Source organism: Balaenoptera acutorostrata, chromosome 13 (assembly GCF_949987535.1).
Source record: "Balaenoptera acutorostrata chromosome 13, mBalAcu1.1, whole genome shotgun sequence".
Taxonomy (NCBI): domain Eukaryota; kingdom Metazoa; phylum Chordata; class Mammalia; order Artiodactyla; family Balaenopteridae; genus Balaenoptera; species Balaenoptera acutorostrata.
Window position 1 is genome coordinate 67,362,179 of NC_080076.1, and position 22,901 is coordinate 67,385,079.

Consider the following 22,901-nt stretch of genomic DNA (forward strand, 5'->3'; position numbering starts at 1 on the left):
GCTGGTGGGGTGGGGGGGGGTGGGCAGTGCACCTCAGCAGCTGGGAGGGCTGCTCACACCCGCGTCCTTGTCCCAGGTGTACTTCCGGCTCCACGCATCCATCCTGAAGGTCCTGGGGAGGCCCGACTCGGGGGTCAGTGCGGAGGTACTGGTCAGCTTCATGAAGGAGGCTGCAGAAGGGCCCTTCGCCAGGGGCGAGGAGAAGAACGCGCCCAAAGCCTCAGAAAAGTGAGTAGCACATGCTCCCGGCGGTTGGGCAGCAGCTGGGCGGTGGGCATTGGGGTACGGAGGGGTCTGCTGAGTCTCCCGGAGCCTGCAGAGTCAGGTCAGGCCCGAGGCTCCCAGTGGCTGGGCCGAGGCCCTGCTGTTGAACCTGAGACAGACAGGCTGCATGTGCGTGACCATCACCTCCTCGTCCTTGGACGGTCCCTGGAGGAGCCGACTCCCCCTCCCGGCACAGCTCTGCCTGTGTGGATGCTGCACGCGGCAGCCTCCTACCCTGGCACCCTCTGCCAGGGCCTCTCCCTGGGGTGGGGCCCTCTGAGGGCTGCTGCCCCTTCTCCCGAGAGGCCGGGAGGGTGTGAGAGGCGGGGGCTCCTCTCGCAGCACCGGAGAGCTCGTGGTGCTGGGGCCCTCATGGGGTTCCCTTGGCAGGCCTGGGCCAGACCCCCGGGCCTCCCCTTGATTGCGGGTCACCCTGGCATCCGCGTCCTGGAGGTTTGGCTCAGCTTGCCCCATCTCTGGGCCCTTGCCTGGCTGGGCACCGTGCAGGCTCTGCCCAGTGCCAGAGAGACCTGCACCCGGGGCTGTCAGCTATGGGACAGGTGGGCACATGTGCGGCGGGTCACCAGGTGGAGACGGTGTGCCCAGAGACTGTAGTCATACAGGGCCCCCAAGGCACAGTGATATGGCCTTTTTGGGATTGTAATTTTTTTTTGCCTTAAAACTTATACAAATAATACACAAATACATACTAGTTATAGAAAATTCTGGTAATGTATAAATGTATGGACTAAAACGTGACAAATCCTTTCTCACCCCCAGAGTTAGTGTCTGTTCACGGTTGAGTTTCCCAAATCATGTTCTGTGCATTTGCGCACACTTCCACGTAAACATCCAGTTATAGGGGTTCTTTTATTTTATAAAAACAAGCTCCTGGAGGTGTTGCAGAGTTTGCTTTTTCCCAACAGCGAGTCTGGGACCCACTCCGTAGATGGTGCCCACTTGTCCGGGTGCGTGTTATTGCAGAGCACAGGTGCGCCCTGCTCTCTATAGCCATTTCCTTGCACGTTTCAGGTGTTTTTAACTTTTTTCTCAACATTGTTGCAGCATATACCTTTGTACACGTGTGAGCGCGCAGTAAATCCAGATGTTTTCTCTGTCCACACACTGATTGGGATGAATTGTGTCAGGCCGCGGGCGTCACACGAAGGGCGCTGACGTGGCCTGGAGGGGCGCTGGGCGGGTGCTTCTGAGGAGGGGTCTCCCAGGCGTGAGACGTGAGCTGACGGCAAGCGCAGCCGTGAGGGGTGGGCAGCTCCCGGCTGGGGCCTGTGGGGCCACCCCTTCAACCCCTGGACACGGGAGGGGACGGGTGTCACCAGAGGCGCTGGGAACAGGGGCCCCTGCCCTGGGAAGGGCACCATCCAGACCGGCACATGCCCCATTTCAGTGGGCCGCGGAGGTTCTGACCTGCGCCCCGACCCTCTGGTCCACAGGGAGAAGGCCTGCCTGGTGGACGAGGACTCCCACTCTTCAGCTGGGACACTGCCGGGCCCCGGAGCCTCCCTCCCCTCCTCCTCTGGCCCAGGTCTGACATCCCCACCTTACACAGCCACTCCGATTGACCACGATTACGTCAAATGTAAAAAACCCCACCAGCAGGCGACGCCGGACGGTACAGTCCCTGTTCTCCCTCCTGCCAGCCCAGGGCGGCACGCCAATCACGGGGGCGGGTGCTTCGGGGATGAGCCGCTTTGTTTTGCTGAGGGGGGTGCCGGGTCTGGGGTGACACGGGCAATGTTGCGGCTGTTCATTAACCTCATGGACTCACGGTGATCCTGTGCTCCCCAGACATGCTCAGGGTCGCCACCTGCCCCCGCCCACCTGGGGGCCTTTGCGAGCCTGCATTTCCTACCTGTGAGCTGGGGACGTGAAAGGGCGGTTGGGAGGCCGCTGGCGTCTGCAGGCAGCCCCGAGTGGCCCCCGCGTTATTACGGCACATCCTTCTGATGATTGGGGAGGGCCATGACTCTGAGTCTGTCACCCCGGGAATCCAGACGGGTTGGTGGTGGGGTCAGCTGGCTCCCCACATGGGACGGGCAGGTGGTGGTCGGTCACCCACATCCTTACTAACACCGGAGGCTTGCATGCCAGCCTCGCAGCTCAGTCTCTTCATGTTCCCCTCACCTGCACAGCACCGGGCCAACTGGTGGGCCTTGGGGACCACTAAGTGGAACCCTGGGGGCAGTGACAGTGCTGAAGGCCACCCAGGCCCTCACTCCCACGTCACTCAGCTCGGCAGGACCCAGTGCACGGCTCCTGGAGAGCAGGGCTTGGGAGCAGGGCCAGGGCAGAGCTGGTGGAGGGGGGCAAGGTGGCAAACTAGACTCCTCGGGGTGTGGTTTGTGACCCAAGAGGAGAGGACGCTGGCGGTGTCCCCTCCGGGGTTCAGGGTGTCCTGTGGTGTGTGTGGAGGGGCTGTGGTCTGAGCGCGTGCGGGTCTGAGCGTGTGCTGTGTGTCTCTGTCACCTCCCTGCCCACCCCAGAGCAGGGAGCATAGATCCAGGAGCTGACTGGCCTGATCTTCCCGCTGTGATACCGCAGACATTCCTGAAGCAGGGACCTTCCAGGTCTCACTCACCTCAAGTTAAACCCTGTTCTCTCCTTTTACTCTTGAGAATATTGAGAAAACACTGGAAATAAGTCCTTGCTTGGGAATTCCATTCTGCCAGGTACCTCCTGGAGGAATTAGCACCAGGCCGGTCTCAGGAGGGAGGAATGTCTCTCAGGGTGTCCCACGCTGGCACGCCTGTGTGTGCGTGGAGCCGTGGGGAGCAGAGCACTGGGGACAGGTGCCGGTGTAACATGTCCTGGGCGCCTGGTTCTGGAAGCTTGTAGAGGGAGCCACGCAAATACGCTCAGATATTATTTCAGTGGTTGTACGTTTTTGAATGGTTGTAAAAACTTTTTATGCAAAGTGATTCTTGTTAATGACGTGGAGCCTTTGAGATCCCATGGCTCGCTGTGGCCAGCCCCAGCTGGTTGTGCCGGGAAGCCCTGCGCTGGCCAGGCCTATCTACGGTGCTGTTAGAACTCTCAGCCCTCACCTCGGAGAGAAAGCGGCGTCCACAGCACGAGAATGTTTGGGGCCCTGAGCTAGCCGTGGTCTTGGAACATTGGAGTGGCCCTAGGGCAGCCTTGCTGGCTGCCGGGCAAGACCCTGGCTAGGGCAGAAGCAGCAGGCTGCCGATACCGGGGGACGTGCTGGAGCCTCCATGGTCTGCACCAGCCACCTCAGCTCCTACCTCCCGTGACCAGCCTGGGGTCTCCTGCTACAGGAGGTCGGGGGCCGGCATGGAGCCCCTGCCTGGCGAGGAGGACAGCGCCTGCGCCCAGCCCTGGTGCAGATGAGTGTGCAGAGGCTGGGGCCCTGCTCGAGGTCAGACGGGGCGGCCAGGGCAGAGCCACCTTGCTCCCGCCACCAGCTCTGCCCTCGGCAAGGACTTCACTTCTCTGAGCCACAGCTTCCGCACCCGTGGGACGGGGGTGACGTTCTCCTTGTGGGTGTTAAGCGAGGGTGCCTGCGGGTCACAGCCGCCTCCTAGACGCAGGCACCCCTGTCGTCGGAGCTGGCAGGGGCCCCGGGCGCCGCTGCTCAGCCGGGGGAGCTCAGGTGTGGGGTCAGTCACCCTGGCTTTGCGCCCTGACCCTCCAGCTGTGGCGTGGCCTCAGAAGAGGGGCAGGTGGCATCCTCTGAAGTCGGCCCCCGAGGGGCCCTGGTCCCCTGCACCACAGGGCCCATCAGGCTATCTTGCCGCCCGCTGGACGGGCAGCCGAGTGCCAGGCCCTCCCTGGGGTGTGGTGAGGAGACCCAGCCTCAGGGCCGCGCTGCACTTGAGGACGCCTCTGCTTCACCACCAGGAGCCAGCCGGGCTCAGTCTGACCTGGAGAGAGATTGAGGAGAGATTTAGGAAGATGGCTGCGGCCTATGTAGGGAGCTTGACAGTTATTCATTGTCTTAGTAATTACTTAGCATAGGAGGCCCCGGGGTGCTCTCTGAACCGGCCCCACCTGCACGCTTGTGCCCCCCACACCAGGGTGGGGAGCTTCCTGCAGCCCGTCCGCGGCCCTGAGGAGAAGTTCTTGGAACTGGCCCTCGGGCGGCTAGAGGCGCCCACGGCTGACCTGAAGGGCCCTGGCTGGGCCGAGAGGGACGGAGACAGACAGAGCAGGACCTCCGCTCCCGGCAGCCCCGCCTGCCTCACCTCTCCCTTCCATCCATCTTGGGATTCTCCGGCAGCGCTGAAATCTTCCACGTTGGAGTGTGTTGGGACCTTCAGGGGGCTTCCAGAGATCGCCGCTCACACAGGCTCGACCACAGCGTGATGAGGTTCCCAAACAAGCTCTGTGCTCCTCCCCACGTGCGGTGTGCAGTGTGCGCGTGTGTGCGTATATGTGCGCGTGTGTGCGTATATGTGCGTGTGTGTGCATATATGTGCATGTGTGTGCGTGGGGGCCCCACCACGAAGCCGTGCGTGCTCACTCCGTGTGGGGCTCCAGGCTGGGTCCTGGGAGTGGTAGCGGGTACCCGTCCTCACGGTCGCCCGGCGGGCTTGGCCGTGTGTCCTGTCCCCCGTGAGGGAGTGAGCTGAGGGCAGGAGGCTGCGGGGCTAGTTGGGGTGGAGCCAAGGGCACCTGGGGTCTCAGTGTCCTCCCCCACCCGCCCTGGACCAGTGGGGAGGCCACACTGGGGAGGTCCCCGCAGCCTGGAAGGCGCTGGATCTGTGCGTCTCCCTGTTGGAAATTCCCTGGTGGCAGGGCCCAGAGAGCGGGACACTTACAGAACAGCCTGGGCCCTGGCTTGGACTGGCCAGGACCCTCACTGTCTGGCTGTCGTGCTCCACAGCACCTTAGAATGTCAGAGCCAGAGCCAGAGGGGGCCTCAGGGTGGGGCTCTCCAGCCTGCCCAAGGCCCCGCCCATCCTGCAGCCCTGTGCCAGGTACATGGCACAGCCCTGGGCCCTGCCCTGCTGCGGGTGCTTGGTACAGGAGCAGGTGTGAATCCGTGAACAGCAGAGGGTCCCATAGAGACCTGTCCTGGTCTCTTGGTGGGTGGGAAGCCTTCCTGAGGAGGAAGCTTAGCTAAGATCTGAGGGGTGTGTTGGAGGTCACTGTCGGAGAGGGGAGGGCAAGCCGGGGTCAGGCGAGCGGGAGCCACAGGGGCTGGGGTGGGTGCAGGGTGCCCGTGTGGCCCCCTTTACAGTGTGAATTGTGGCTGCCCTGAGCCCCAGGGGTAGGTGTGGGCCGTGTGGGCCTTCGGGGCAGCCCGGCGTGCCTGTGCCAAGCCCCCTCACGACCATCCATCCTCACCTGCCATGCCGTCACCGTCACCGTCTGTGTCGTGTCCCATCTGTGCTCGTCCTTGCCCACTCGCCCATGCTGCCTCCACCAATATTGCCCGTGCTGCCCCTAACCCTGACCACTGTTCTCCAGGCTGTCCTCTGCTTGTGCTGTCACAGCTCGCTTCAGGGACCGAGCTGACCGCATGCTGACCCTCAGTCCGGCTCCCTGCTTCCCGGTGGCCGGGAGCACCTCCGTATTGCTGTCCTGTGGTTTGGAGAGTGTGTGTTTGATGTGCTTGGCTTCTGCCCCGGCCCATCGTCCCGGTTCTGGCCAGACGCACACGCAGCAGTGGCCTCCCTGCCCTGCCCGCCCGCCCGCCTGTCTGGCAGGCAGCTCAGTCTGTGTTTCCGTTGCTTTATTCTTTCTTGCTTAAAAAGGTAGCAAAGGCAACAGACTATAAGATACAAAGTGTTCTTTACAAGGACAAGGGTGTAAAAATGCTCACCGTGCGCTCTGCAGCCGTAGTGTCCTCGGCCTGGCCGAGGGGACAAGCCTACGCTGGGCTTGTCCTGCACATAGACCTTCGCCTCATGGAGCCCAGGTAGTCCTGCAAGTCCCCAGAGGGTGGGACTGGTGTCGGGCCAAGGAGGGAGGCTGGCAGAGGGCAGAGCCCGTCACCTTCTCTGTCCTCTTCTCCCTCATTCTCACCTTTTAAAAACGTCTTTGGACCATAGCTGGTCATGGCATCTGTTAGCGTCTGCTCTGTGCTGGGCCTAGGAGAGGGCGCCGTGGGGAGAGCCGAGATGAGATCTCAGTTGGGTCTGTGTCCCTGGGGCAGTGCTTGGTGTCATGAGGGAGTGCCATGAGCTGGCTCTGGGGTTTGGTGGATCGGGAGGACTTCCTGGAGGAGGTGGGCCTCCAGAGAGAGCTGCAGGGCCATTTCGGGTGAGGGGCCATGGGAGCAAAGACACAGAGGTTGGAGAGTCCTGTGGCATTTGGACACTGAGGTCACTGGGTGGGTGGAAGAGAGACCTTGAGGGAGAGAGCTTGGGAAGCAGCAGGGCCCGAAGGCCACAAGGGAGTGGCGTGGTTACGGTGTCTCTCTGGCTCTGAGAAAGGCAGGTTCCCAGTCATCCTCTGTTGGAAGAGCCTTCCTGGGAACCCCTCCAGGTAGCTGTGGGGTGCTGCTGTCACCTGACCTGCTCTGCCTCCCCTGGTATCGGGGTCAAGAGGCAGCTGCCCACCCGCCTGCTGTTAGGAAAACAGAGCTGCCCGAGGCCTCCCTGGTCAGTGCCTTGCCGGCTCTGGGAGCAGGGTGGTGCATGGTGAGGGCTCAGGGCAAGGGGCATGCCGTGAGGCCAGGTCTTCTCCCCATTCTTCCTTTTTTTTAAAATTAATTAATTAATTTATTTGGCTGCATTGGGTCTTCGTTGCTGTGTGTGGGCTTTCTCTAGTTGTGGCAAGCGGGGGCTACTCTTCGTTGCAGTGCGTGGGCTTCTCGTTGCGGTGGCTTCTTGTTGCGGAGCACGGGCTCTAGGCGCGCAGGCTTCAGTGGTTGTGGCTCATGGGCTCTAGAGTGCAGGCTCAGTAGTTGTGGCACAGGAGCTTAGTTGCTCCTTGGCATGTAGGATCTTCCCGGAGCAGGGCTTGAACCCGTGTCCCTTGCATTGGCAGGCGGATTCTTAACCACTGCACCACCAGGGAAGTCCCCTCCCCATTCCTTAAATTTTTTTTTTTTAATTTTTTTTTTAAATTTATTTTTGGCCATGTTGGGTCTTTGTTGCTACGCGTGGGCTTTCTCTAGTTGCAGCGAGCGGGGGCTACTCTTCGTTGCAGTGCGTGGGCTTCTCATTGCAGTGGCTTCTCTTGTTGCGGAGCACGGGCTCTAGGCTCGCAGGCCTCAATAGTTGCAGCACATGGGCTCCGTAGTTGCGGCACGTGGGCCCTAGAGCGCACGGGCTTCAGTAGTTGTGGCTCGCGGGCTTAGTTGCTCCGTGGCGTGTGGGATCTTTCCTGACCAGGGATTGAGCCCATGTCCCCTGCATTGGCAGGCGGATTCTTTTTTTTTTTTTTTTTTTAAAGGATTTTCTTATTTATTTATTTATTTATTTATTTATTTTTGGCTGTGTTGGGTCTTCGGTTCGTGCGAGGGCTTTCTCCAGTTGCGGCAAGCGGGGGCCACTCTTCATCGCGGTGCGGGGACCGCCCTTCATCGCGGTGCGCGGGCCTTTCTCTATCGCGGCCCCTCCCGTCGCGGGGCACAGGCTCCAGACGCGCAGGCTCAGCAATTGTGGCTCACGGGCCCAGCTGCTCCGTGGCATGTGGGATCTTCCCAGACCAGGGCTCGAACCCGTGTCCCCTGCATTAGCAGGCAGATTCTCAACCACTGCACCACCAGGGAAGCCCGGCAGGCGGATTCTTAACCACTGCGCCACCAGGGAAGTCCCTTCTCCCCACTCTGAGCATCAGGGTCCTGGCTCCACTGCTGCCTCTCTGGGGGTGGGTGGGGCGGGTTTCTGGTGTCTCTTCTCTTGGGGGTCTGTCCAGTCTCCTTGGCCTGCAGGAGGGCACCCATCCCACACCCCAGCCCTACTCTCGGTGGACAAGTCCCTTCCTGGCGGTCATCAGGGCCCAACTGGGGCAGGTTTTGCCCGGTTGAAAGATTTCTCAAAATATTGATTCCACCCAAGTTTACAGTTCTTAGAAACCTGTTGTTTTCTGGTCGGCAGAAAATTGGTGATCTTTTCAGGGCTCAACAGCCAGAGTTGCTGCAGTTTTGATCACACAAGCACGCGTCTTTTTCCTTGAGCTTTCATATAGCTGAGCTAATGGACTAGCTGGCTGTGGCCGTTCCTAGTCTTCCTGCCAGAGCAAATGGAGAAAACACAGCAGGGAACGTGCATCTTGTAACCAAAGAGCTCTTTCAGGCTGGCCTGGAAATCCTGAGAATGTTCAAGGGATGTGAACTGAGTCAAACCCACATAAAGAAAGCCCCGGTGGGACAGGGGCTTGTATCACCAGGCTGGGCCCCTTTCCCTCTGTGCCCCCAGCTCTGTTCGCTTGCCCTGGCTGTGGGTCCCCCTGGAGGTGGTGGTGGGGGTGCCCGGGCTGAGAAAGCAGGTCGACAGATGCACGTCCCTCTAAGGTTCAGAGGAAGGGCTGCGGCGGCCCAGGGGCGTGGAAGTGAACCTCTCCGGTGATTAACAGTAAGAGTGACATATTTATAACCCTGCCTCACGTATGTATTAGTGTGAGCAGGTTCTGTGTGGACAGGTTCTAAAAAAGCGCCCTGGAAGGGGCTGAGGGCCGGGTGGGTTGGTGGGCGTCACTCCAGTGTGCCAGGAACCAAGCAGGCCCTGTGGCAATCCTGTGTGTGTGTCGGGGGCAGAGGCGGGGGGGGGGCAGTGACAAACATGTTAAAGACCGTGACATGGAGGCCTCCAGCAGCCCAAGTGGCAGCTCTGGGATTGGAGTGCAGATCTGGGGCTCCCAGAGCCCAGAGGGTCGGCTGCCAGCCCTGGAGAAGCGATGCCTTCACACTGCCTGTCACCCCCATTTGGGGCTTATGGAGCTTGGGGTTTGCCTTGCAGTCAGGGGAGAGCCCCTCGCCGAGCAGGTCCCTGCCCCCACGAAGTGAGATGCTGATGCCCTGCACTTACCGGGCAGTGGACATGCAGAGGCAGCTATGGAGCTGCCTGAAAGGTCACTGTCCCCAAAGCCTGGTCAGCAGTCAGACGTGGGTGGAGAGGTGGAGCCGCAGAGCTGCCATTGGAAGTACAGGCCTGTTTCTTGGTGTCCTGTGTGCTGCCCGGCCCACCTGGGATGGTGCTGCCTGGTCAGTGTAAGGAGTGGTCAGCACCCTGTAGACAGGCCCTGTGTCCATTGTGGCCTTTAGGACTAAACCCTTGTGTGTCACGTCTGAGACATTAGAGATGAGATGGTCCGGGTTCTCTGAGGTCATACTGGTGATAGTTGAGCTGACATTTCGTGAACGTTCACAGTGTATCAAGCACTTTAATCCTCATAACAATCCCATGAAGTGGGCACATGTATTATGACAGTTCTACACGTCAGGAAACAAGTGTAAAGAAATTATGGCAACTGCCTAGGCTGTCCGACCCAGTAAGTGACAGAACAGGACCTGGACTCAGGCGGCTGGTGTCTCCCAGAGTCCAGGCTCTCAACTTTGCCAGAACAGTTTCCCATTCTGTTGTGAGTTTGCCTGCTAAGCAGCTCATGCTGTCCTGCTGGTGGCCCCAGGGCACTGCCTACTGGGCATCCAGGCTCTCCAGCAGCTGAGCAAGGGTTGAGGGCCAGACCCCAGAAGCCCCCATGGCACCAGCTCCCCTGAGATGATACGTGGCTGCAACTCAGAGGTGGGGAAAGGGCCTCACTTATTCAAGGTCACGTGACTAGTGAGCTTCACCTTCTAGTACACAAAGTTAAAGACAAAAACTAAGTGCTATTTTTTAGTGGTTGCCTTTTATCTCTACTATTGGTTTATTTATAATTATTTTTTTAAAATAATGTAGTGCCTGCATTAGGGTTAAGAAAATACATCTTCAGGTGATCACAGTCTGCCCTTGGAGGACGTGATCCTGCTTCACGTGCAGCGTGAACCTCCCTTCCCTCAGGCTGCTGCTCTCGTTCATTTCATTCTTACACATGCTGCCAGTCCATGATGCATGGCTGCTGGTTTCGCTTTCGTCAGGAGTTAGTAATAGTTTAGAGAAAGTAAATACAAAAAAGAGAGGGGAGGGTCACCTCTGAGCCCAGTTCTGTTGATCTTTTTGTCTCTTGACAATGTTCTTTTCTGCTTTTGCGTGTGTGTGTGTCTTATACTTTTTATATTGAACTTGAGATAGCGTGTGTAGGACAGAAGAGATTGAAATAACTGATATTCATGCCTGGAATGGGCTTCACTCTTAAGCTCCCAGGCGTCCGGTGGGGAAGTGAGGCTGACGAGGTGGAAGCTGAGCAGGGTTGGGTCTTGCTGTTGCTGTGGTTCCCTTGGTGCACCCTACCCCTATGCAAACTGGTGGCCTCCAGTTCCCCCAATGCTGCCTTGTGCTCAGGGTGGGGTGGTTTGCTGGAAGGTTTTCTCAGCATCTGTTTCCACCTTCTGCTTGCTTCAGGCTCTCTGTGTGCCCCTCAGGTGGGTCTCTCCATGTCCTCGCCCCTCTTCCTGTGGCAGAGTGCTTGGCTGTGAGTCTGTGCCTGCCAGCCCGGGCTGGGGGCTTGGCTGGTCCTCTGTTGTCTGGGTGCAGCCTCAGACCTGGCCGGCCGGGTCCCTGTGTCTTGGTGGGAGTGTTCAGGCCCTGGGCGATTCCCTGCAGGTGTTTCCTGTGGGTCTTCACCTGTGCCCTGGAGGCGACAGGGCTAACACTGGGCTTGCTGCCCCTCCCTTGTTGGCTTTGGCTTGCTCTGTTGGGGAGAAAGGTCCAGCCAGGGCTTCACACCCTTCTCACAGCAGCCTGCGCCCTGGGAAGATGTCCCCCAATCTCTCCTGCCCCACCCCCATCTTCCTCAGGAGCAGCTGGGAGGCCGTGGAGAGGTGCCCAGGGGGCACCCCCAACCTGGGGTCTGCAAGTCCCAGTGATCTGTACTGTCACTGCAGACCCACCACACGTGGCCTTTGGAGACTGGGTAAAAGTGTTGGCTGAGTTCTTCCCCATCGCAGTTATGTGTGCCTGTTGCAGTAGGAATACTGTGCAGTGGTGTATAATCACTACTGTGCGTCTCTTCCCAACCCTGCATTCAGATACATCACGTTGGTAGCTCGAAATTGGCCATGGTGGGAGTATTTACACCACAGAAATCAGTAAATGCTACAAACGAAGGCTTTCCCCTCCTGAGAGTCAATTGTCAAACACTTACCAGAACATCGCTCTTGGGGGAAACCCCAGGAAATTGGTGCCTCTGGTGAGTGGCTCGGTGGCCTCCAGGACAGGTGGGCCAGGCAGTGTCAGAGTGGCTGTGCACGGGGCAGTGGCCAGGCCTCTGGCCGAGAGGCTCCGTGGGAGGCCCCTCTGTTCCCCAGGTGCCAGGGTTCACACTGCCACCTCTGTCCTTCTCTCCCCAGAGCGCAGCCAGGAGAGCACGGCCGTGGCGCTCTCGGACTCCAGCTCGACGCAGGACCTCTTCAGTGAGCCTGCCAGCTCCCTGGAGGGTTCCCAGAAGCCCTACACAGAGAAGAGGCCGCCCGCTCCCAGTTCCCAAGTAGGACCGCCCGGGAAAGACCTTCAGGGGGCCGCAGAGGAGAGAGGTACGGAGACCTGACTCAGCGTGTGGGCAGGACTGCTGGGGTGTGCTGGGAGCCTGGGCAGCGCTGGACAACGTGCGTCCTGGCCTCTGCCCTCGCGCCTCCGCTGCTGCCCGGGGACCTCGGTTGGCTGAGCCACTCACCTCTCTGGGCCCCGCTGTTTCCCATGTAGGATGAGTGTGATCCCAGGCCTGCTCCTGGGTTGTGGGGTCAAACACGGCGTCTCAGGCAGGTGCACGCAAGCTCCTGGTATGCAGTGGGCTTTGGTGACGCTGTCCTTGTTGTTAGGACCCCACTGTGGCCCCGTGTGGGAGAGCCAAAAAGCCTTTGGGTACTGTATGTCACAAATGTGCTTTCTTTTTAGCCTGAACCCCTCCTTTCTTGGGGCAGGCCCTGATCTGGCCCTGGAGTCTGCCTAGCTCCTGTGGGGCCCCCAGGTCCCGCTGTGGAAGTCAGTGGGCAGAGCCCACTCCCGGGCTTGCTGGGAGGTTGCAGGCAGGCCGGCGGCCCTGGCACTGTGCTGAGGCCGTGGCTGGTCAGCCGGCCATGGGTTCTGAAAGCTTTCCCACTCTGGCTGGGCCGGGGCACACAGCCACTTGGTGAACAGTAGCAACAACAGCAGCCAGGCCTCCCAGCCTCCCCAGGGAAAAGCACTGGCTGTTCCCTTTTACTGGAGAAGAACCTGAGGTCCAGAGAGAGTCAGTCTGCAGCCTTATCCACTACCCCACGCTGCCTCTTTGGTGGGCTGGAGGGGCAGGCGGGGTGGGGGCGCTGAGCGTGGAGCCAGTGCTGCCCTCGGTGGTGGTGGTGGCCACGCCTGCCCTCTTCGGGCTGCTTCCCCATTCACGTGCACGGCCTGGAGGCGGGCAGCCCTGTGCCACCACCCACAGGGGCACCCTGAGCCCAGCTCGGAGCCCCCATCTCAGCTGCGTGCCAGCTGAGATATCCTGTTTCATCAGGGAGGAGACTGGAAGCCATGGAGACCTCAGCTGGGGGCTTGGGGTGCAGAGGCAGCAAGGGCCCGCGCCTCCTGCCCCTGAGTCGCCTGGGTCCAGCTCCCATCCAGCAAGAGTGTGGACCCAGCTATGCTGATCGCTCACCAAGGTGCCCCTGTCGCTGGTGGTGGACTGCCACGGGGAGAGGGCCTAAAGCCGAGGTGACTTTCTTTTCCTTGTTCTCAATTCAGGAAAAGCCGAGGAGTCCTCGGAGAGCACGGAAGGCTTCCGGGCCACAGAACAAGGCAGCCAGAAGCCTGCTGCCGACCCCCCGGCCTCCGCTGGCACCCCTGCCAAGCCCCCAACTTCTGTGCCTGCCCCGTGGGATGGGAGGAAGAGAGGGGACCCACTGGGGGAGCCAGCTGCCTTCCCCCAGGGGCTGCCGGCTGGCGCGGAGGAGCAGCGCCAGTTCCTCACAGAGCAGTGCATCGCCTCGCTCCGCCTGTGCCTCAGCCGCTTCCCTCAGCACTACAAGAGCCTCTACCGCCTGGCCTTCCTCTACACCTACAGCAAGACCCACCAGGTGAGCACGAGGCTGAGGGAGAGGGGTTGACACATCGGAGCTGGTAGAGGTTTCTGGCGGCAGTGGCGGGAGGGATGGGCGGAGGGCCAAGAGGCAGGTGGGCTGGAGGGGTCCAGCCTTCCAGGTGACAGGGGCAGGCATGGGGCTGCTCCCCCGGCAGGACCACATGCTCAGATTCTGGCTTTGGGGTGAGGGATGGGGGCTGACAGGCTCGTCAGCTCCTGCCTGTGAGGGCCTCGCTGCCGGCTCCCTCCCCCGTGGCCTTAGAGCCCCTCCCCGCCCCGGTCCCCAAGGCTGCATCTTGCGTGGACCTCCTGGCCGTCACCCTGCCCTGGGCTCACCTCTCCACGCAGCTGCCGGCCTTTGAAACCGGCTCCGCACGTGGGCTTTGGCGCTGGCAGCCTCCTCCAGCTTGGAGGGCAGATGATGTAGGGGCTCCCAGCGCTTCCCAGCCAGGCCTCTCCTGCTGGTGCTTAGCGTTTGTGGGGGGAGTGGGGCCTATCTGCGTTCTTTCACTCACCACACTTGCCCTGGAGGCACTGGGAGACAGCTCCCACAGAGCTACGTTGGGGCTGGGGGGGGGGGGGGGGCGGGAATCAAAATTATGCAAATGAGCAGATAAAGCAAGTCCCATCATGACAAACCCTACAGGGAAGACAGTGGGGTGCACACAGGCTGGGGTGCCGCTGCGCTCTGGGAAGGTACCCTTCTGCTGAGACCCCTAGGGTGGCTGCGGGTCCAGTGGGGACATGGTGGCTGGAGGGGAGGGGAGGGGAGGGCAGTGCCCAGACAGGTGAGCGGTTGGTGGGGCGGCCTCGGGGGTCAGGCTGTGGTCTCTGCTTTTGTCTGCTCAGTAAGACCTGAGCTCAGCAGCCAGAAGCTGCTGGCCCCTGGCTGGCTTCTCTGTGGGACGTTTGAAGAACTAGGGAGGGCAGTTGACCTGAGATGGACCCTGGCGCTGGTTGTGACGGGAAGGTCCTGGATGGGGTTCTGTGGGGACCGGCTGGTGTGCTCACGTGGCTTGGTTGGTTTTCATGGAGCAGAGCAGGTGGAGCAGAGCAGGTAGAGCAGTTGGCAGGCCTGGTGGGGGCACCTCGGCAGGGGCTCCGTCTCAGCTGCAGGGCGTCAGGCTTTCCCAGCCGCCCATCGCTGCCTGGCCTGCACTCAGCAGTGCACCTGACCTCCGGTGCCCAGGCCTTCTAGACCCAGGCAGACCTGGATTTTAATAAAACTCCCACTTGAACAGTCTGTGGGGGCCCTGTGGCTGATGCTCCCCTTCTCCAGAAGCAGTTGCTGAGGCGGGATGTAGGGTGCAAGACGCCTCTTAGGGAAGGGCGGCGGAAGTCAGGGTTGGGCGAGGGAGAGCTGGGCTGCGATGTGGGCCCCACGGAGGCCTGCGGCGCCCACACCCGCCTCCCCTTTAAATGGCTTTAATCTGAGCACAGGAGCTGTGCCCATAAAGGGCTCCACAACCTGTTCCCTTGCTGAGTGGGCTTTTTAAAAGTGAAAAACAGTATTTATGTCAAAATTAAAGAAAAATTGGAGGGGGGCTATTCATAGTTTTGCCAGTATAACAGAGAGTACGCTGCGTGTGTCTCTTCTCTCAGCTCTTGAGCACTCACACCGTTGACCATCGGGGGTCGTGTCCTCTGCTTGAAGTCAGGGAGCCTGGCTCTGGGAGCCCAGGCCCTGTCACTCCACTGCCCCCCAACGTCGTGAGTGTGTCCATGCTCACAGTTGGCTGTTTGCTCTTTCCTCGAATTCCCCCAGGTCGTCTAGGTCCCCTGTGATGGTCTGTGGCGGCCATGGGGTGGGGTAGGGTGGCTGGACTGGGTGGAGGAGACGAGGCTGCCCAGGTTGTCTGCTCCTCAGGCGTCACACCCCGTTTCTGCATCTCCTCGGTCACTGTGTGCCCAGATTCACTGCGTGGTTCTCCCAGAGGGAGCGCTGTCTCAATGCGTGAGCCCCCCTTTCTCCTGCATCGGCCATGGAGAGCCCCCAATGTGCACCCGGGCCTGGCCGTGCCCAGGGGGCTCCGTGGGCTGCCATTTGCTTCATCCAGAGGCTTTGCGGAGCAGTTTGTGAACACCTCACTGCCTCAAGGGCTGAGCGCGGGAACCTGTCGAGGCAGCCCGCAGTCCTGGGGGCGTGGCCAGAGCTCTTAGCAGAATCAGTCACTGAGCAGCAGCGACCACTTCCCACGCAGCTGTTGGGTAACAAACGCTTCCTGCCGTGTGGGCTCAACAGCAGCCTGTTTCTTCATCAAATCCGCCTGTGGGCTTGGCAGTGGCATCTCCCTGTTGCCATCTCATGGCTCAGTGGCTGCCTGGAGCAGAGAGGCCCCGGTGGGTCCTTTGTGCTTCTAAGGACACTATCAAAGTGAAAAGATGATCCACAGAATGGGAGAAATATTTGCAAGTCACATATCTGATAAGGGACTTGTATCTAGAATATATAAAGAACTCTTACAACTTGTTAATTAAAAGGCAACCCAATTTTAAAGTGGGCGGGACTTCCCTGGTGGTGCAGTGGTTAAGAATCCACCAGCCAATGCAGGGGACACGGGTTCGATCCCTGGTCTGGGAAGATCCCACATGCCGCAGAGCAACTAAGCCTGTGCGCCACAACTACTGAGCTTGCGTTCCAGAGCCTGTGAGCCACACCTACTGAGTCCACGTGCCACAACCACTGAAGTTCGCGCGCCTAGAGCCCATGCTCTGCAACGAAGAGTAGCCCCCGCTCGCCGCAACTAGAGAAGCCTGCGCACAGCAATGAAGACCTAACACAGCCAAAAATAAATAAATAAATAAATAAATAAATTTAAATAAATAAATAAAAATGGGCGAAGGGTCTGAATAGACATTTCTCCAAAGAAGACATACAAACAGCACAAGAAAAGATGCTCCACACCGTAACCCATCAGGGAAATGCAGTTCCAAGTGACCTGAGATGCCCCTTCGCCCTGCTGCAGTGGGCTAGGGCCCAGGCCTGTGTCTGTTTAGGACTTGTTTGGTTAGGGCTGCCCCCTCCAGGAGGGTTGGCAGAGCTGTGCCCACCACGAGATCTCTGGGGAAGCCCTGACCGACTCATTGTCAGCTTGTGCTCTGCTCTGGGCGGTCCTCTACCCCCTGGGCCACCAGCTCATGTGTGGGACCCTCAGAGCCTCTGAGGAGTGGGCAGGTGTGAAGGGACTGACCCTCCTGCACAGGCTGTGTGCCCTTCTGTAGGCACGTGTGAGTGATCGGGGCCAGGACCTGGCATCACAAGGGCAGGTGGCCACAGCACAGAGCTGCCCACCTGCCTGCAGCCCTGCTCCCCTCTGGGCACATAAAATGCCCCCCACCCCCCAGCCTCTCCACGCAGACCCCAGCCTCTCCACGCAGACCCCAGCCGGGTTCTTGTCAGGCTTTACTCGTGTGGTTTATAAAGTGAGAACTCGATGTTTTTCTCAGCTTAGGAACCTTGGTTATGCACTTCAAAGTCTGTGCCATGTGGTGTGAAGAGTGCTGTGCCTTTGGGGCCAGAGTCAGTGAGACAGATGGGCCTCTCTCCATGGTGTGGAGCCCATCTGTTTGACTAGGTCAAGCCCTCTGCCGGCCGTGTGCATCACAGATACTGTTGTTCACGTTTGGAAAGAGGGGTGAACCCATCACCACGTCGTCCCACGGCCACCACATGGCAGGAGTGCCTGTGCTTGGCGTGCCCTCCAGGGCGCTCACGCATTCCGCAGCAGGCTCCCGGGGGAGGAGAGTGGGGCGAGAGGAAGTGGGTAGGAATGGGCGCAGGAGTGTGGCCGTTTGGGCAGGGCGCCCAGGAGGCCTCTCTAAGCAAAGACCCGACAGGCGAGGGCACAGCGAGGAGCTATCGGGGAGAGGCCTCCAGGTGGACACACAGCCGACACGCATGCCCTGGATGGGGCTCAGCCCGCAGCCCGTGTGATTAGCCAGGCAGGAGGGGAGGGCCAGGAGGCGGCAGAGCTCAGGAGGGCCGGTTAGGTGGGGAGGAGTTGTGGGGCGTCATTCTGAGTGAGGTTAAAGCGTCGCAAGCCTGGGGGGAGGGGGGACGTGTGTGGCCGTGTGTGACTCGGGCGGCTGTGGGGAGAGCCAGTGGGGTGGCCGTGGGAGCCCACCAGGTCTCAACGGCACCATCCAACCGCTGATCTGAAGAGCTGTTAATGAAGGAGACAGGGGCCTGGACCGGGTGGGCAGTGCAGGCCGGGGTCAGCCGCAGTGCCCCTGGAGTGTTTGCCCTTTGGTGGCCAACCCTTGGCAACCCCTCAGGGAGGGAACTTGGGAGAGAATCTCTCTGGCCTCACCCCCACCCCAGCCTCCTACCTCCCAGTGCTGCCTCCCTTCAGCGCTCAGCAGTGGGAGGGCGGAACGGGCGGTGGCAGGGCCAGCTCCTGGGAGAAGGTGTGGGAAGGGCAGGGAGCTCTCCCCGAGGCACCGTGTGTGTACACAGTTGCTTTCCTGTCTTCATTCCTGGGGTTCTCAAATTGACGCTAGGTGTGGCCTGATGGCCACTGCCACCCTCCAAGTGGGCAGTGGAGGTCCAGAGAGGCGGTCCGGCTCTCCGAGGCTGCCAGGCACTTCCACAAAGATCCATGTGCACCACCCCACACCTGCGTGTAGCTCTGCGAGCAGACCGGACCTCTGAATGCCTGTCCGGGGGACCAGCGGGGGTGTTTTCCACAGAAAAAGCTCATGCTCTGGCCTCCCCGGCTCCTGAGTGCTCAAGCAGTCCTTTCCTAGGCTCCCCGGTGTGCTGAGCCCTGGGTGGGCAGCTGCTCTGCACCCTCCAGTGCCCTGGGCTCCCCCGCCCCCTCCAGTGCCCTGGGCTCCCCCCTCCCCAGTGTGTGTTTCAGTCTCCTTCTTGCCTCTGGGCCTTAGCCTGTCCCCTTGGCTTGATGGGCTGCATTTCCTTCAAGCTCAAACTCTGCCCATCTTCCTTTGATTCTTTTTTTTTTTTTTTTTTTTTTGGCTGCGGCAGGTCTTAGTTGCTGCGCGCGGGCTTTCTCTAGTTGCAGCTAGTGGGGGCTACTCTTCATTGCAGTGCACGGGCTTCTCATTGCCGTGGCTTCCCTTGTTGTGGAGCACGGGCTCTAGGCGTGCAGGCTTCAGTAGTTGTGGCACACGGGCTCAGTAGTTGTGGCTCACGCGCTCTAGAGCGCAGGTTCAGTAGTTGTGGTGCACGGGCTTAGTTGCTCCACGGCATGTGGGATCTTCCTGGACCAGGGATCAAACCCGTGTCCCCTGCATTGGCAGGTGGATTCTTTTTTTTTTTTTTTTGGCAGGTGGATTCTTAACCACTGCGCCACTAAGGAAGTCCCCTTCCTTTGATTCTTTCCCCAAATATCTGTCCCAGCCTTTCTATGGACCCCCTACTGATCTAGACCCTGAGGAGCCATCAGTGAAGAGGTCAGTCTGTCCCTGCCCTCGGGGCTGACAGACAGCGGGGCGGTGGACGAGGCTGTTTGAGGGCTGTGGGGGTGAGTGGGGCGGCACGTGGGTTTGGAGTTCAGAAGGGGGGATGGGCCGGGCCTGCTCTGAGGGAGGGGTGCCTTCAAGCAGAGGAGAGCCCCTCACCAGGACCCCCGCCCTTGAGCCGGTGAGGGGCTCCAGCCCAGTGAGTGGGGCCAGGTCACATGAGGCCTGAGAGGGGGCCGCCTGCGTCCCTGGGGGAGCACGGTGCTGAGCACAAGGCAGAGGCCGAGGCAGGTCTGCGACATGAACCCCACCCCACCCCACCCCCGTGGGGCCCAGGGAAGATCCCGGCCTTGGGGTCCCGGCCTGGGCCAAATGCAGGCTCTGCCCCGCCCTTACTGGCTCTGGACCTCAGGCAGCGCTGGAGGCCACTCTCCTTGGCAGTTCCACGTGGTGAGGGTCACAGTGACGTGCTCTGCCTGGGTGGCACACGTCGCCCCACCCCACTGCGAAGCTGCAGGTATGCAGGCGGGTCAGGTGCCCCCGCCGGCCTGGTGCCTGTCCGTTCCCCACGGGTCTCCTTGTCCCCGTCAGCTCCATCCAGGGCCTCGGATGTGAACCTGATAAGGTCTCCTGAGCCGTTGGTCAGTTCCGTCTGGCCCACCTGGGGGCTGCCCGGGGCCTGCTGACTGCCGAGTCTGTGCGAGGCTGACAGGCCCGCAGTTGGGCCCACGCTGTCTGTGCTCTGCTGGGAAGGCCTGCTCTCCAGTCCATGAGAAGGCCCCAGAGAAGGCCTGGCTTCTCACCCTGCCCTGGGTTCCACCAAGAGGCACCACTGCCCAGAGAGCAGCAGCCTGAGCACTGGACAGAGCACCCCGCCCCCCGCCCCAACAAGCACGCATCCCCGGCGTCCTGCAGAGCCCCAGCTCTCCCAGGCTCACGGCGGCAGCTGCCGGCCTGACAAGTCAGGCTTGAGTGTTTGGGCCGGTGGGGGCATCCCCTGGCAGAAGGTGGGGTGCTGGGTCCGTGCAGCAGCTTGCGAAGTTGTCAGGGTGAGGCGTCCCTGTCTGTGCCCTCCTCAGGCAGTCTGAGGCCACGGTCTCCTAGGTCAGCTGTATTAGGCAGGAAACCAGTTCCTGAAACGCACCCCACAGCCAGATGATCAAAGCCGGCAGCCGGGGCCGCCGGGCACTGCGGGATGGATGTCTGCAGGAGCTGCTGCTTTGCCCACGCAGCCTGGAAGGAGGGGACCGCCTCCCTTCCCCGTGGGCGCCCAGAGTTGCCCACACACTCACTTGCAACCTACTTCTTGCTTCCCCAGAACCTCCAGTGGGCCCGTGACGTGTTGCTAGGTAGCGGTATCCCGTGGCAACAGCTGCAGCACATGCCGGCACAGGGGCTCTTCTGCGAGAGGAACAAGACCAATTTCTTCAACGTGAGTAGTTTGCCTTGTTGATTTCCGCGGCTGCTGGCTGCCAGCGCTTTTCACGGAAGGAAGGTGTGGGAATGGACCCCGGCGTGGGCGTTCCCAGGACGCGGGATGGCAGCAGCCTCAGAGGGCAGGCTGGGTGGCACAGTTGAGAGTGCGCCAGACTCGGGAGTGAGGCCCTGCTTGCCGAACGACTTCTGGCAGGTCGCTGCCCCCTCCGGGCACCGGTTTGCCAGCTGTGGGGAGAGGCCTCGACGAGCTCGGTGGTTCTCTGGGGCCGCGGTGGGCAGTGGTGAGAGGGGCTCCAGGCCCGTGCCCTGCTTCCCCTGGAGCAGCCCCACGTGCCCCTTTGGGGTCCTGGGCACCTGGAGATTCTGATTGGAGGCTGGTCTGCTGCTGAAAAAAAACGAGTGTGGCCAGTGCTGGGTCTTCAGTGCCCTTCCAGCTCTGATGTTCCATGTGAAGTAGAGACCCACCCTCAGGAAAGACATGGCCCATCCCCGAGGCCCCGTAGAGCCCACATCCGCCCCTCCTTGCCAACCCGCCTGGCCTGGGCCTCCCGCATTTGCTCTGCCCTGCACAGAGACCACCGGCCCCTCACTCTGCTCCACCTACGGGTCCTCCCCCATCCTCCTCACCTGTCCTCAGCTGGGTGGCTTTGGCATGTCACATGGATCCTCTGAGCTTTGGTTTCTTCTGTATTTTCCTTGCTTCCCCGTCACACCTAGAGAAACCGAAGGGCAGGATTGGCCTGGACAGGAGCCGAGGGGGGCAGGTCTTGGGTCTGGAGGGATGTGGCAGAGGCTGGTTCTTGAGCCGTATGGGCAGAGTGAGGTCCCTGCTGAGAGCCGGCTGGGTGGTGGGTGTCTGGATTCATGGCTTTTCTCCTCTCCCAGGCTTGAGCAGGGACTGGGCAGGGGCTCCAAGCCTGGGAGCCCTGCTCCTGCCAGCCCTCTCCCTATGGGTATTTTATAGACAAGTGGTAGATGTAACCCGTAATCAATCTGCATGGTACCAAGGGATTTGCTGTGAAAGAGATGCTCCCTCCCACCCAGATGCCCAGGCCACAGCCACTGTCCCTCGTCCTGCCCGCTTTGGAGCCTGCGCCCGGAGACGCACACAAGGGCAAAGTGCACGTGCTCCTGCCCCTGGTTTTCCTTCACTTAAGCGTGTGTCTTAGAGGGTGTTTTTGAACTTGCTGTTCTTTTTAATAGCTGCCTGGTCCTCCCATGTGGATGTCCAAGGTTTACTAACCACCCCTATTGATGGGCATTTAGGTTGTTTCCAGTCTTCCACTGTTGCAGACAATGCTGGTGTATACGTCTTTGCACACGCGTGGGGGGTCCACTCCTAGAATACACTCTGAGAGACAATTTCCGGGGCAAGGAGTTTGTGGGGCCTTGAAGTTTTAGCAGATGCTACCCTCCGATCCAGCTCCTCCCCAACCCTGGACTTACTGACTTTCTCTATTACTGAATGGTTTCATGTGTGCTTTTCAGTGGGTGAAAAACACTTGTGTTCTTTGTGAGTGGGACTGTGATTTCATGTAAGCAGTTTTAATTTTTTCTGTGTAGTTTCTACTCATGTTCATTTTCCTATTGGATTATTGGTCCTTTTGTTATTGATTTACAAGAACTGTTTCTATATTAATGAAAGGGGCCCTTCTTCAGTGTTCTGCAAAACTTTCTTCTGCAGTTGCTGAACCAGAGTGAGAGCCAGGCGGGTGGCTTGGTTCCCCTGAACTCCTGCTTGCTCTCCTTACACGTGGGCCTGAAGAGTGACTGAAGACCCAGTTAGATAAGGGGAAGTGGCCTCACTTGGGAGCTGGTGCATGGTTGGTGCTCGGGGAAAGTTTCCCTCCGCCCCGCCCCCCCCCCCCCCCCCCCCACCGGTAGTGCTTTGCCCTTAAAGGCTGTGCAGTAATGTTGCAAGGAGGGACCCAACCCCCCTTTCTTCCTTCCGGGTCAGGCACCAGCCTTCCTAAAAGCAGAGTTTAGGAGGCCAGCCCCTCAGATGTCTGCTTCCCGCAGCTCCTCCCGTGGTTTCCAGAGCCTTCCAGAAATGAGCCCCACAGGCTGAACGGGACGTTTTGCACGGTTTTGCCTCTTCTGGGTCAGCTTTTGTTTCTCTGTGCATCGCAGTGAAAGGTTAACCTCTGGGCAGAGGGCAGACAGGTGCTGGCACCCCCTTTTATGCAGCACCCAAGGGACAGGCACTCCGGCTGGCTGGTGACAGCACGGCCCCTGCTGAACCACCCACTCTGGCCTTGCCATTGCTGCGGCTGGACCCTCGGGGTGGACGTGTCTTCCAGCCGCAGCTGGCTCCCAGCGCCTCAGGGAGCGCTGGCCCTGCACACGTTTGTGGGACAGATCTTAGCAGGAGGGATGCCACCTGCCTTGTTTACGAGGAGTGTTTAAGGCAGCCCTCGGCTGACTGCTGCCCTAGCCAATGGGCTGGGCTGACAGCTGGGCTGGGGGTCAGGACGAGCAGGCTGGCTCTTCTCCCTTCCAGCGCTGGGGTTACTGCCCAGGCCTGGGGTGGGGGCGGGGGTGGGGCAGGGACTGGCCCTGTGAGCAGGTGTGGGGAGGCAAGGGCAGGGCCATCCAAGCCCCCACCACCCTGGGCAGCGCCCTCATCCTCAGGGCCTGGGCTAGGAGACTTGCCTCTTAACTTTTTACTGGCGATTTCTGAAAATCATGTGAGC

At 60.2% G+C, this 22,901-nt stretch overlaps 1 protein-coding gene across 8 annotated transcripts in view; it reads left to right on the forward strand.

Annotated features, from left to right (window-relative positions):
- Nucleotides 1-22,901, forward strand: part of CABIN1 (calcineurin binding protein 1) — a 101,510-nt gene that overhangs the window by 42,999 nt on the left and 35,610 nt on the right. For 7 of the 8 annotated variants that reach the window (XR_009005013.1, XM_057526250.1, XM_007196313.2 and 4 more), the window contains 5 exons: nt 77-228; nt 1,719-1,897; nt 11,648-11,830; nt 13,014-13,345; nt 20,090-20,203. Coding sequence is in view for 7 of the 8 variants with exons in the window: in XM_057526250.1 (XP_057382233.1) it covers nt 77-228; nt 1,719-1,897; nt 11,648-11,830; nt 13,014-13,345; nt 20,090-20,203 (960 nt within the window). In the remaining variant the exon portion in view is untranslated. The remainder of the gene's footprint in view (nt 1-76; nt 229-1,718; nt 1,898-11,647; nt 11,831-13,013; nt 13,346-20,089; nt 20,204-22,901) is intronic. The other variant, XM_007196316.2, reaches the window with a different exon arrangement.